The 13,237-nt window shown below is 48.5% G+C and overlaps 3 protein-coding genes across 8 annotated transcripts; 1 reads left to right on the top strand and 2 right to left on the bottom strand.

Annotated features, from left to right (window-relative positions):
* Nucleotides 1–709: 709 nt before the first annotated feature.
* On the bottom strand, nucleotides 710–3,746 carry ndufa11 (NADH:ubiquinone oxidoreductase subunit A11). The gene is made up of 4 exons (XM_061824570.1): nucleotides 3,589–3,746; nucleotides 2,083–2,175; nucleotides 1,614–1,736; nucleotides 710–928 (listed from the first exon to the last, which is right to left on the bottom strand). Exons 1-4 carry the CDS (start codon nucleotides 3,665–3,667, stop codon nucleotides 816–818), a joined length of 408 nt encoding a protein of 135 aa, XP_061680554.1. The 5' UTR covers nucleotides 3,668–3,746; the 3' UTR covers nucleotides 710–815.
* Nucleotides 3,747–4,820: 1,074 nt separating this feature from the next.
* mrpl55 (mitochondrial ribosomal protein L55) lies at nucleotides 4,821–7,456 on the bottom strand. Of its 2 annotated transcripts, none has more exons than XM_061824571.1 (3): nucleotides 7,319–7,456; nucleotides 5,154–5,331; nucleotides 4,821–5,077 (listed from the first exon to the last, which is right to left on the bottom strand). In XM_061824571.1, the coding sequence occupies exons 1-3, from the start codon at nucleotides 7,351–7,353 to the stop codon at nucleotides 4,922–4,924; spliced, it is 369 nt and encodes a 122-aa protein (XP_061680555.1). In that variant the 5' UTR covers nucleotides 7,354–7,456; the 3' UTR covers nucleotides 4,821–4,921. The 2 variants fall into 2 exon arrangements, with proteins under 2 accessions (XP_061680555.1, XP_061680556.1); XM_061824572.1 differs by lacking the exon at nucleotides 7,319–7,456 and adding an exon at nucleotides 7,151–7,287.
* ctns (cystinosin, lysosomal cystine transporter) lies at nucleotides 7,446–12,582 on the top strand. Of its 5 annotated transcripts, none has more exons than XM_061824565.1 (11): nucleotides 7,446–7,554; nucleotides 8,067–8,120; nucleotides 8,208–8,286; nucleotides 8,897–8,987; nucleotides 9,064–9,167; nucleotides 9,245–9,382; nucleotides 10,117–10,216; nucleotides 10,290–10,409; nucleotides 11,165–11,335; nucleotides 11,438–11,555; nucleotides 12,352–12,582. In XM_061824565.1, exons 1-11 carry the CDS (start codon nucleotides 7,446–7,448, stop codon nucleotides 12,492–12,494), a joined length of 1,227 nt encoding a protein of 408 aa, XP_061680549.1. In that variant the 3' UTR covers nucleotides 12,495–12,582. The 5 variants fall into 5 exon arrangements, with proteins under 5 accessions (XP_061680549.1, XP_061680547.1, XP_061680552.1 ...); XM_061824563.1 differs by having other exon boundaries at nucleotides 8,205–8,286; XM_061824568.1 differs by lacking the exon at nucleotides 12,352–12,582 and adding an exon at nucleotides 11,632–11,760 and having other exon boundaries at nucleotides 8,205–8,286.
* The last annotated feature ends 655 nt before the right edge of the window (nucleotides 12,583–13,237 follow it).

The raw sequence follows: 13,237 nt of genomic DNA, 5'->3' as shown, positions 1-13,237 counted from the left end.
TTGGCAGCCGGACGACAGCCGCCTCGGCTTGGAATTCCGACTGGGCTGCCCGTTCTTGCCGGAACGTTAAAGCTCTTCGACAACATTTGGAAGCTTTGCACGCACGCACGCACGCACGCCAGGCGGACCCCCTCATCTCATCTCATCGCAGACGCTGCCTCAAACAAATATTCATATTGCCGTGTTGGCAAAAAAACAAGTGCGGGCAGAGCTCGTCGCTTCCACTTCCTTGGCAGCAATAACGACCTCATAACACCGTAAAATAAAAGCAGAAATGCACAGTTTGGGTTAAGGGAGGAGAAACGAATTACGGAGGTCCACCATTAAAGATAAGGAAAAGTACCAAAGTTTGTCCTTCTCTTCTGCAACCTAAACACTTAACGCAACGCTTGCCGCGAGTTTACGTCCGATGACGGCGCCAACATCGCGCAGAAGGTTCGGGCGCGGGCGTGTCGGCCCGGGAGCGCTCCGACGCCGCCTTCCATTTTGTAGTCGATCCAAGAAAACCACCCGACGTGCTACTGACCTTGCGTGACGGCGGACATGTCGTCTTCGTCTTCTTCTTTCCACGCTGCCGCCGGATCAATGATTAGTCAAGTGAGAGTTTGCCCGCGGCCGTGACATCACTTCCCGCTCGCCGCCCAATCGGGGCGTAAACGCTGAGAGTTCAAAGGGAGAAGCCAGACGCAGCTCGACTCGTTTGGCAACAAACGCAACGACGCGGGGGTGGGGGGGTGCTTTGACACAACACAGCTTTTATTATTTCATCACGCACGCACGTTCATTTACAAAGTTGGGGGGGCGGGGGGGGGGCGTCACAGTTTGGGAGGTCCCATCAGTCGCCAGCCCTCCAAATTGGACACTTTGCCGAAGTAGGCCAACGTCCCCAGGGCCAAACACGCCGACGTGCCCGTCGCCGCGCTGTGAGCTGCGCACACGGAAAAAAGGAGGAAACGCGTCAAGTTGAGGAAAAGGAACCCCCCCCCCCCCCCCCAGGGGTCAGCGGGCGACGTCGTGTCGATCAATCTCGCCGAGATGTCAACAATGATGATGCCAGCAGTCATGTCGACGTTGCCGCAAGTCAGGATGGTGGAAAAGTTCAAAATGAAGTTCAGCGAATTTGGGAAGTGCCGTGCGACCATTTGGCGAATGACGTCACCGCGCATCAAATCGCTCTGCCAACGTTGACCCCCGCCACCCCCCCACCCGCCCGGTGCGCCCGTGCCGAGGGCGGAATCCGACACGTCCTCAGACAGAATAACCCAAAGCCACGCAAACGTTCCCTTTTTACATCCACTTCCAAATATGCGGAAGCCGAACTTTCTTTCGCAGCAGAACCCTGCCGACTCTCTGACCGCAGCCTCCCGGCGTCGGCCTGTGGCGCCGAGCGAGCGGACTGAGGCAAGATGGCCGAGATGATGTCGTCACTCGCCAAATTGATGTCAGGAACGGCAGTCGCGTCATTCATCGCAACGACGAGCATCAGCCCGATGCTCGTCGTCTTGGTCAACGTCGTCAATGCCACGAGTCAAGATGACGTCGCCACGGTGACCCTTGGGGCGTCGGGGGCGCAGCGGAGGACAAAGGACCCCCCCCCCACGGCCGCTACTTACTTCTGGCGCCCAGGAAGACGCCCGAAGCGCATCCGCCCACAAAGTAGTTGACGGGATCGTCCGGAGCCTCGCGAGCCTGAGCGGTGAGACACGTCGCCATGCCGAAGATGGCGCCCATCGTCGCTGGTGGCACACGTGACAAAACGTTAATCGCGCCGCGTTTCCATGACGGCGACAACATAAGCGCCGTCGCGGTCCCCAACGTCGGCTCGCAGTAACGCGGAAGACGGTGTAACCGTGGTAACGGAAAAGAAGGTAGCTCACGGCAGGTCGGCAGCTTGAAAAGTAGATCTTGGGGCAAAAAGGTTTGGCCGCCCCTCCCCCCACAGTTCTGAGGACCTGGGTTCAAATCCCGGCCTCGCCCGTGTTCTCCCTCTCAATTTTATGCACCATCTTTATCTTAGCGACAGCACCACGTTACGCAATCGCGTCACCACGGTAACAGCCGTGCCGGCGCCACGCTACGTACCCATGGTAACTGTGACGTTTCCGGCCCGCTGCACCGCTTCCAGGGCAGTGTCAGGCTGGAAGGCTACGATGTGATAGGCCGAGCCCACCAGACCTAAAAAGGCAAAACGCAAAACATTCAAACAAAGCAGCACATTCGGCCTGAGGCACCAGATGACGACTCATAATCCGGCTCCACTGATGGGTGTTGATTTAAGCAGCGCTCAATGCCAAGAGCGCCCCCGGCGGTCCAATTACGGGCGACGAGTGAGGTCGACTTCCTTCATCGTCATTAAAGAAAGAACATTTTCAACCATAAAAAGTTCAACGTTGGACTGATTTGGGAAGGCAAACAGGTCGGCGTTCGGTCAACTCAACAAATGTTGTCGCGTCGTCGGCGTGAATGCATCCCGATACATAATTCATCACAATTACTCCAGTGGTGACAATTCATGAAGAACAAATAGTCAAGTTCACTTTTCAGGTTTCTATACTTGACTTTAGGAGTGCAGCAACTTTTATCTGCCCTCTCATAAACTAAGCGCTAAGGTCCAGGGGGGCGCTCTGTCAATGCTTTTGGATTAATCCATGAATTTCATGTGCAGAAAATGACACGATTATGATTCACTTCCTGGTTTATTTATTTATTCCTTCACAAAAAGCAGCGTTAATAACGGTGATTCTTTAGCTCTTGCGCCGCTCGACTCATTTCTGTTCCCTGGAAACGAGTTGCTGTCAGCAAATGTTTGAAAACAACACATTTGAGAGGTCCAATGACGCCATCTTGTGTGTCATAGAGATCAAAGAACACAGCCGATAGATGAAAGTGTGAATTTTTTTTTCTATCGTTAATTGATCGCATTGGTCAAAGGGTGGTGGTGACACACAAGATGGGGGAGGGGGGGAGCCACATGGACCGAACAGAACACATTTGGAGAAGCAAAATATTCCCAACTCAGCCCGATTCAAGAGAAATGTTTGAAGTCAGAATCTTCCTCCGGTAGAAGTTGCCGTTGAGTACAAGGAACATGAGAAAGTCATTTGACGGGGACATTTTTTTTTTTTCATGGAAGCTTGTCCATCTTAAGTTTGATTTTGTTGGCCTGCAATGATTTTACAACTACTGCAGGGGTCACTGGAGAAACCAATACAGTGCCGACACAGTTTGTGAAATGTGTCAATAAACTCCTTGAGGAGGTATCATCATCATCATCATCACCCAATCATTACTGAAAATATTTTGACCGTGCACAGTATATTTCGTTTGATTTTTGTTTTAGTTATTCACGTGATTCAATCTGTACTTTTACTTTAACTAATAAATGTTTGTACTTCTACCTAACTACGTACTCGTACCACCTCCAATAATTCATACTTTTAGTCAATCAAAACATTTTAGGAGTGAGTAAGTTGAAGCTCAGAGCGTTAGCATTAGCTACGAGAAGGCGACGTAAGTTGGCGTTCGCGGCTGAGGAACGTTCAACTTGTCGAGCGAATGAGCACAAATTGTTCACTGTTCAATATTCACCCAAAGTGGTGGCCAGCTTGGTTGTTATCCATGTTTTTTGCACGCAGTCGGTGCCCTCTGGAATGTCCCAGTAGCCCATGGCTCTCCTTAGCAAGGACAAGCGCAGCCAAAACGGAAGCGGCCTGCACCGCACTTCCGCCACCTACTGCACGGGCGAAGAACTCCCCCCCCCCCCCTTCTGCTGATCCCTGCACAGGAAAGCTTAGAAAAAGTAAAGAAAATAAAAACAAAAAGAAAAGTAAAAAAAGAATAAAAGGACGTTGGTTGCTACTCCGTAGTCAACATGCCGTGTTTTTGTACAGTTTATTAAAACATATCCGAACGGTCCCTTCGTTCCCAATCTTGACAACAAAGGGACAGCTCCAGCTTTCATAAATGACAATATGGTAGAAAAGTTCATTTATTTCAGGTATGACACATTACGTCAATTGTTCAATTCAGTTTGTGAAAGAACATTTCACAGGACAAATGGCTGATTTCGACGTTCATTTTCAATATTCCATAATACCGTGTTGTAGTTTTGCGAGATGCTTTTGCCTGCTCCTAGCAAAACCCATCAGAATTTTATGTCTATATTTAAAAAAAAATTGACAGATTTCAGTATGTGTGTATTTCATCTCTCTTTAAATGATTCCTTTTCTATTCCATTGCGATCCCTGAAGTCTTGTAAATTTGACACAGCACAGCAAAGTGTTGACTTGCGACCAGTCCTGTCAATTTTCAAACCATCCATTTTCTAAGACGCTTATCCTCACGAGGAGTGCTGGAGCCAACCCCAGCCGTCATTGGGCACAGCCTCAACAGGTTGCCGGCCAATCGCAGGGCACACAGAAACAAACGCGCATCCGCACACGCCATCACACCGACGGGGCAGTTTCGAGTCTCCAACGAATGCGAAAGCGTTTTGCGTTTTGGGGATGTGCACACCTAGAGAAAAGCCACGCACGTGGGGAGGCCGGGATTTGAACCCCGGGCTCAGAAAAGTGAGGCCAACACTCTAATCAGCTGCGCCACCGTGCACCCTTTTCACATTTTTCCGCAATTATCTTCAAATCCATAATTGTATTTAGAAACTTGGTGGGATCTTGAATCTGTCCCAATTTAGTCATTGTGATGTTTTTATTCTGCTTTTAAGTCAAACAATCCCATCGACTTTGTCACCAATCACCAAACGATCGACATTGTTTATTTCATGATATTGAAAAATAAAAAGCTAAAGTCGTCCATGCAAATGTGTTGAAGTGTTCTTTAATTGACGCACACACAAATATAAATACACGAGATGCCAGATGTCACCCAAGATGATGACTTTTTGGAGAGAATAAAAAAAATCTCAACATTTCTTCTTGTTCCAGAATTGGCTGTACTTGTCCACCTTGAAGTCGTCTTCGTAGTGGACCGCGGTCTCGACCGCGGTCTTCTTGACTTCTCGCTTCTTCTGCCGACTGCGACGCTCCTCCTCCGACAACGTGGTCAGATCCACTGGCATCTAACAAAACAAACCAAAAAATTAAAACGCGTGAAACTCGGATGACCAACACGTGACGACGAGAGCATGCAAATACCATCAGGATGCGTCTGGGTTCTTTGTACCGGATGTTGAGAGTGGAGCCGTCGGGCCGCACCAGCATCACCGGGTACAAGCGTTCGTATTTCCGCCGACCGCAGCGCACCACCGACGTCCTGTTGGAGTTGAGGCGGGCGGGCGCAGCGTGGGCGAGGCCGGGCGCCCTTAAAAAACACCTGGACGCCCACACAACGAGCAGGAAACGTCACCACTACAGAACAAGACCATCTTCCGGCTCGGACCTCGGTCCAATGTCAACAAAAAAAAAAAAAAAACAATCAAATCCGAAAGCCCCGTTGGACCAGCCCACGCGATCACAACAACAGCTTGCTAAGATGCTAACAGGGTTAGCATGAATCTTGCCAACTTCACGTCGTCGTTTATTGACTTTCCGGTAGTTGCTGACTGTAAAATTAAAAAGTCACATAGAAAAAGAAGGACACCTATTGAATGTTCAAATACGTCACAGATCGGTTTCTTTCTTCGCTTTTTTTTTTTTTTTCCCACAAAATTCGTACAACGTATGGAAAAACAGCATTGATAGCTAGAAAATTTGCATTGAACTAGTGGCACTTACATCTCTTAAAATAATGTATAGTGGTACAAAAGCACTGCGTGAAACACGCCCACGGGAAATGTAACAATATTCTGGGACATATGTTCGCAAAACTCTTTCAATAACGAGTTAAAATGGCAAAAGTTTGATCTTGAGTTTCTCAATCTGCTTTGTGGGCCTCATTGCGTGCGCCACAGCGCCCCTCAGAGGTCCACACGTGCACAGCGGGAACAGGCGACCGATCTCAAGGAAGCAAAACTCCACTTGCGTCAAGTTCAAAGTTCAGAAAGCAAATGCTCTTCCCACCTTACACTGAAAGTTCAAAAATAACTTTATCTTGCATTTTAACAGAACAATTGCTATTATTTATTGCAAATATTGTTTTCCATGGTAATTAATACATTTAATTGTACAACATCCTTATATTTAAGTTAAGCAGTGGTAAAGTTGCAATTTAAATGTATATTTTTTTGTCATTATTGTTTTCCTGAAGTTATTTTTCACAATTTGCCAATGTAGCATTTTATTCAACTGTAGTACATTCTAATTTCTAATGATTACCTTATCATAAATGCGTCTGTTTGAGTGATCTCACTTTAGTGAGCCTTCTGGAACATGACATACTACAAAATGAGGAAACTATGTATGATTATTGCCGATAATGGATCGGTCCAATACCGGTATAGGCCAAAACGCGAGACTGCAATAACCGAACCATAATGAAGTTTCAAATACAAAAAACGGAGACCCCGGACTGTTGAACAACGGGAAAGAATTCCCCTTGAAAAGCGTCAACAATTATTGTCCTCACTTCCCAAATGTTGACTGAATGTTGTTAAGAGAAAAGGTGATGTAACCAAGTGGTAAACATGAACCTGTCCCGGCTTTTTTGGACGGTGTTGCAGCCATAAAATTCAAAATTACTAATTATTTTCAAAATCAAAGTAACAATTTGAGCACGAAATGTCTCGTCTTTGTAGCATAGTAACAATTTGGGCACGAAATGTCTTGTCTTTGTAGCATAGTAACAATTTGGGCACGAAATATCTTGTCTTTGTAGCATATTCAGTTAAATATAGGTTGAACATGATATGCAAATCATTGTACAATATTCAGGGTTTTTTTTTTTTTTGGAACACGACCCCAACATGACTGGCATTATATCCTGTTTTGTTTTTTTTTACAAATGCTGATTATACCTAATTATTATAGGTATATGTTTATTTACTATTTGTATTTTTGATATATTCATTGGATTGTACAGCACTTTGGGAACCTTATGTTTGTTTAAATTGTGCTATATAAATAAAGTTGTTTCATTGGCTCCTTTTACTCATATAACACTGCTCGATTCAATGATAGTTTATGATGGGAAAAATGGAACTGACTCGATTTAAACCAGCAAATAAATAAAGTGCATTTGTTGTCTTACAAGTTACATTTTGTAGCCTAGTTAGTGGGCTTCAAAACGCGGAGCAAATAAATAATGAAACTGTCCAAAAAAAAAAAAAAAGATAGACTGAGTGACTGTGAGGTGACCTTTGCTGTCCAATAGCAAACAAAATAAGACATAATGATATGACCAAAAAAAAGAAGAGTTATATTACCAAGCGAACAAGCGACGCGTACTTATGAACGACATGCTGGCGACGAGCTGAACGCGCTAATTAGCATCGGAAAGGATTCGAACACAACCCGGAAGTCAAACCTCTAGCCAGGAAGCCGACAGCGAAAATGTCCCCCCGGGAAAAAAACGACATAAAGGTTCCGGCTTCTGGGCTAAAAAAAAACCCAACCAAGTTGCCATGTGACCTGCCCAACGCCGAGGAGCAGCTTCCCGGTGGTGAGTTCAAGTGTGTCGCTCCCTTCAAAACCCACAATCCGCGAGTCCAACTTACAAGTTTTTTGTTGGTTTTTTTATGTGATGTGTTTACGGACGGACCTGAATGAATGCCTTTTGCCATACTTTACAACTTGTTCGACTTTATTCTTGTTTCTTTTTCGAATTACACTTGGCGTGTGATCGTTCTGCTGTAAAATGAGCGATAGCACGATGACTGCTAGTTATTTATTTATTTTAATTTCCTGGGGAGTCTTTTCTTAAATGTTTGTGTATGTCGGTGAGAAGCATGAATGCTCGGGTCAAGGTTTGTTTCTCTTTGTGGGGTATCGTGTGGATGTTAGTTTGTTGGTAATATGTATGGATGTACATATTTGTTTGTCTTTTGTGTGCGTGGGTATATTTATCTGGATGTTGTGTTTTTTTTTTGTTTGTTTGACTGCGGGGTGTGTGTCTGTTTGCGTTGTCGTGTGTTTTTAATGGGTTTTTTTGTGCGTGTGCGCGCGCGCGCGCAGCGATGTGGCCCCCGCAGGTGCTGCTGCTGCTGTGGCTGCTGGCCAACATCTCAGGTGACAATATTGCAACGTTCCAAAGGAAAGCGGTTGAAAAGCAGGCCCGTGACACGCACGACGTCTCTTGTCCCTCCCTGACAGCAGAGTCACAAGCGTCGCTGTCCGCCCCGGAGGAGGTGACGCTCCAACAACGCTCCGGCGTCAACATGACCGTCGCCAGCAGGTGAGCGCGTGCAAACTTTTCTTTGGCGATTGTCCGTCATCTCGGCCTTGTCGGGCCACGGAGGTAGAAATCCGAGCAAGTCGACCGTAGACTTGTTTTGAAGATCTCCAAAAGGTACGACCTATATGCATCCTATTCCCCACTAACTCATTTGCATACGGGTGCCAAATTAGAAAAATAATAAGACAGTTGCAAAACAATGTCAATGTAGGGGAGAAAGTCATTATACAGAAGAAGATGACATCATTCCTAAAATGTACGTCATTACAATACAATCAATGTGTTGTCAAATGAGTTACTCATTTTGAAATTTCCACATGATTACAATTTTGTTTGGGAATTTTTTCCTCTTGTCCCACTCACCACCCACCTCACTTCCTGTTTGTAAGGCAGACGCTTGCGATTGGCTCCCGCCGGTCACCTGCCCTTCTGTCGTACTGTCAAACATCAAAATGCCAATCGGTATCTTTGTCGTGTCATCGTTGACCGCTCGCGCGGTGACGCTGAATCGAAAAGCGACTAATCGCGGCGTCCCAGCTTGCCACCGAGTAGATTAGCAGAAGTCCGGGATGCAGTGACCCCTTTCAGAGCCCGAGCGCGTCTTTTCCAGCGTTCCGCTCTCGCGGCCGCTGGTGATCCGCCTGAACGTCACGTACAGCTCCAAGGCCGACCCCTCGGCGATCGTCAACTTGCCGAAGCAGGTGAGGCCCGAAAGCCGCTGGAAAACCCCCCCGTCCGGTCCGCCCGTGTCGCGCTCACACGACGACCGTCGCTCAGGTGACGCTGCCGGCCGGGGCCCCGTCGGTCACGTTCGCGGTGACGGCCCTCGCCGCCGGTCAGGTGACCGTGCGCCTGCTGAGCGACGACACGAAAGGCGGCAGGTGAGCGACCGGGGGGGGGGGGGGGGGGGGGGGTGGCGTCGGCGCCTCCTCCTGACCGGGGTCCGCCGTCTCCGCAGCTCGGTGCCCCGTCTCCGCTTCCTGGTGGTCCGCAGCAATACGGTGGCCGCGCTCAGCGGGGCCGTCGGGTGGCTGTACTTCCTGGCCTGGTCCGTGTCCTTCTACCCGCAAGTCTGGGAAAACTGGAGGCGCAAGAGGTAGCAAAATTTTCTTTTAGTTGTGTGTTTTTTTTTTTTTTGTAATAAGGGCTGATATCAAGTCGAAGAGGGTGACAACTATTTTTTTGGGACATGAACGTTAAAAAAAAAAATAATAATAATACATAGGCATCCAAATTTGGAATTTTCAGTCCAACACATAACTTGCATGGCCCAAAAATGTCTTCTGAGAAACAATCAGGAAGGTGGAGAGGTAGAACTGGGTCTCATCCACACGACAGCAAAAGTGTTTGTTGAATTTACAGAAAATATGACCAAGAGGCAGGATGTAGGCGATAAAGGTGAGGGGCCGAAGACGGAGCCCTGGGGGACACCAGAAGAAACGGAGGACCAAGAGGAATTACGTGCTTTTCTTTTGAACAAACTGGTTATCGAAATGATTTGGATATGAAATTGGATTTTTCCAAGATGATGTTTGAGAAGACAACTGAGGCGAGCGTTTAGCAGAAGAGTAGGGATGCGCCCAAGCTAGCGAGGAGTTTTGGATGATTTGTGAAATGTCGGCGGCAAAAGGCATGAGCCCCCTCCTCATCTGAAAACATTTCAAGTTGGGGCAGGGGCAGGGGCACGCCCAAAGAAGTTAGAACTTCCAAATTCTGTCCATCTGCGATATCGGGCCAAAGTCCTGACATCGGACGTAGGATTTGTCAGAATGACATAATCGAGGCAGGCTCGAAGTGTTGTTTTTCAAATTTCACGTGATGTCATTCCAGCGTGGTGGGCCTGAACTTTGACTTCCTGGCGCTGAACCTGACCGGCTTCTTCGCCTACAGCGTCTTCAACGTCGGCCTCTTCTGGGTGGCGTCCATCAGGGTGAGGCCTTTGCCCGCCTGTCGCGCGTCACCTCACGTCACGTGATTTCACGCGCCCGCTCCCTGCCCCCCAGGAGGAGTTCTTGCAGAGGAACCCCAACGGCATCTCCCCCGTGGCGGTCAACGATGTCTTCTTCAGCCTGCACGCCTTCCTGCTCTGTCTGGTCTACGTGTGCCAGGCTGCCGTCTACGAGGTGGCTGCCCGTTCCCTTTTCGCTTTGCAGAATCTCTGCGTGAAAGGCTTTCCCGGCACCCCCGTGTCCAGCGGAGGTCGGGGGTGCCGTGTCTCTGCGTGAAAGTTGACAAGATTCTCGAGCGCATTCTGCGACGAAGGCGAAGCTGGCTAAGATGCCGGGTCATCTGTTACAGCAAGCGTGCCGGATCGGTGTGACATTTGTGTACATTTCGTCACGGAGTTCTGTGTAAAAGGCAAAGCCGAATCAGAGCTACAGCACGGCAGGAAAATGAACACGTTTCCTTCCCGGCAAAGGTGAAGCGACGTCGGATCTTCCGTGACGGGTCCGGGCGGGGGCAGCAGTTCTGCCCTCGCTGTGTCGGAAAGAACCATTTTTTTGGTGTGTTTTTTTTTTGCTTCAGTATGTGTGAAAGGCACAGGCTGGATTATGCCTCTGATGTACAGTATCTCTGCGTGAAAGTGCACACGGGGTGCCAATGGGTTCTGTGCAGAAGGGAAAGCTGCTGAGTCTTCAGCTAGCGCGCAAGTGTTGCGCCGTCTTCACCGGGTTTGGTCGAAATGTGCGGGCGGCTCTCCCGCTGCGGCTCGCGTTCGGCAATTTGCGTGTGACGTTGGACGCCCGACACTCACTTCTGCGGCGTCGCCGTGTGAAAGCGCACTCGGTCCTCGGCCGGGGGTCCGCGTCAAAGGCGAATACCGATCAGACGGCGGATCCGGTGGCCCTGACGCGAAAGTGTGGTTTTTGTCTGGCAGAGGGGGGGGCAGAAGGTATCGTGGACGGCCCGCGCCCTGCTGCTGATCGGCTGGTCCTTCGCCGGCGTCACCTCGCTCCTGGCCGTCTTCCGGCGCCTCAGCTGGCTGGACTACCTGTACTACTTCTCCTACATCAAGCTGGCCGTCACGCTGGTCAAGTACGTGCCGCAGGTGGGTCCTCCCGCGACTTTGCGGGGTACGGGTGAGTTTCCCGGAGCAAATACCCGCACGCAAGCGGGCGTCTCTGACGGTCACGTGACTCGCCGCCGGCAGGCCTTCATGAACTACCGGCGAAAGAGCACGGACGGCTGGAGCATCGGCAACGTGCTGCTGGACTTCAGCGGCGGTCTGCTCAGCATCTTGCAGATGATCTTGGATTCCTACAACAACGGTGACTGACGCGCCTTCGCCTTCACTCAAAAGTCTTTTGGGAGCATTCGGGGAATCTTTTTTTTTTTTTTTTTTAGCCTGAGAGTCGAGCGTGTCGTCCGCGTTGGGGAAAATGCACACGTTTGGGCATCTTTCACTCATTTTCCACCCCTCGATCCCAACTAAGACATTTTGCCATAGCAGATCTTGTGAATCCCTAAAGTGTCCACCAATCATTCTCAAACGCAAGGTAACTAACAGCATTTTTTTTTTTTTTTTTTGACGCGCCTTCGCCTTCACTCAAAAGTCTTTTGGGAGCATTCGGGGAATCTTTTTTTTTTTTTAGCCTGAGAGTCGAGCGTGTCGTCCGCGTTGGGGAAAATGCACACGTTTGGGCATCTTTTACTCATTTTCCACCCCTCGATCCCAACTAAGACATTTTGCCATAGCAGATCTTGTGAATCCCTAAAGTGTCCACCAATCATTCTCAAACGCAAGGTAACTAACAGCATTTTTTTTTTTTTTTTTTTTGCACGAATATTTTGTTGTAAAGCAAGGCTTCGTTTTCTCCCGGCCACTTCACCGCTGATGTAGATTTCAGTTCCGACTCGAATCCGATCTGGGCTCTTTTTCACAAAACAATTTGGGACGCGGGACTGCGAACGATGGCTTCCGCGCGTCACGTTGACCTACTTTAGTATTCAACACCTCTTTTGTGTAATTTTCTGATCCTCTAAATTGGCGCTCAACAACTTTATCCAAAATGACGTCCGAGGCTTTGGATTTCCAGTTTGTATGAAAACGTGTGGTGTGCGCAGACGAGTGGCGCCTGATCTTCGGGGACCCCACCAAGTTCGGCCTGGGTCTCTTCTCGATGCTCTTCGACGTGCTCTTCATCGTTCAGCATTACTGCTTGTACCGCTCGCAGTATCGGGAGCTCCAACGCAGCCAGGCCGACTGAAGCGGCGACCCCTTGACGTCCCGACGCTTTAGCGGACAAACGTGCTGGAAAATAAATGTTCACACACTGAACGTGTTGGGTGGTTCTTATTTTGGTCTGGTTGAGTGACAGTATTTGTGGCTATTCTCAAAGTGAAATCAGGAATGAATGCTGAGATTTTTAATTTTTTTTTTTTTTTTAAATCTCATTTTTCCTCCAAAAATATTTTTGGCCTAAACATAATAGACAAATGTTTGTAGGTGGGCCTCCGTGGCCAGAACTGCACCCCTGGGGCTCAGCGCGAAAGGATAATGTGCCCCCCAATGAACATGCAAATGACTTGTGTGCGTACCCACAAAGTTATACTTTCATACTTTTGACTTTCATAGATCACTCAGTCAATCCTGCCACACTCTGGCCGGGTTCACGACCTTGGTGGTGGTGCATGCAAAAAAAAAAAAAAAAAAAGACAGAAAATGCAAAAGGAGCACACCTGGCAACAGGAAGGACGCGCGCGCGCGCGCACACACTTCAAGCAGGCTGAGGAGCTCCGACGACCAATCGCAGAGGAGGACCGACGCCGGACACCTGCGTCCCAATTAGTGGTGGGCGGGGCTCTTTCGCGTCAGCTCGGCATTCGGAAAGAAAAATGGGAGGGAAAAAAAAAAAGTTATGGTCCTAAAAAAACACATTTGCTTATTTTTTTAAGAATAACTTCAAAAAAATGGAGCTATTTTGCAGAAATGTATTTTTCAAGACAAAGA

The sequence above is a fragment of the Syngnathoides biaculeatus genome, chromosome 7, assembly GCF_019802595.1.
Source record: "Syngnathoides biaculeatus isolate LvHL_M chromosome 7, ASM1980259v1, whole genome shotgun sequence".
NCBI classification, from domain to species: domain Eukaryota; kingdom Metazoa; phylum Chordata; class Actinopteri; order Syngnathiformes; family Syngnathidae; genus Syngnathoides; species Syngnathoides biaculeatus.
The sequence above is the reverse complement of the archived record's forward strand: the minus strand, read 5'-3'. Positions and strand labels throughout refer to the sequence as shown.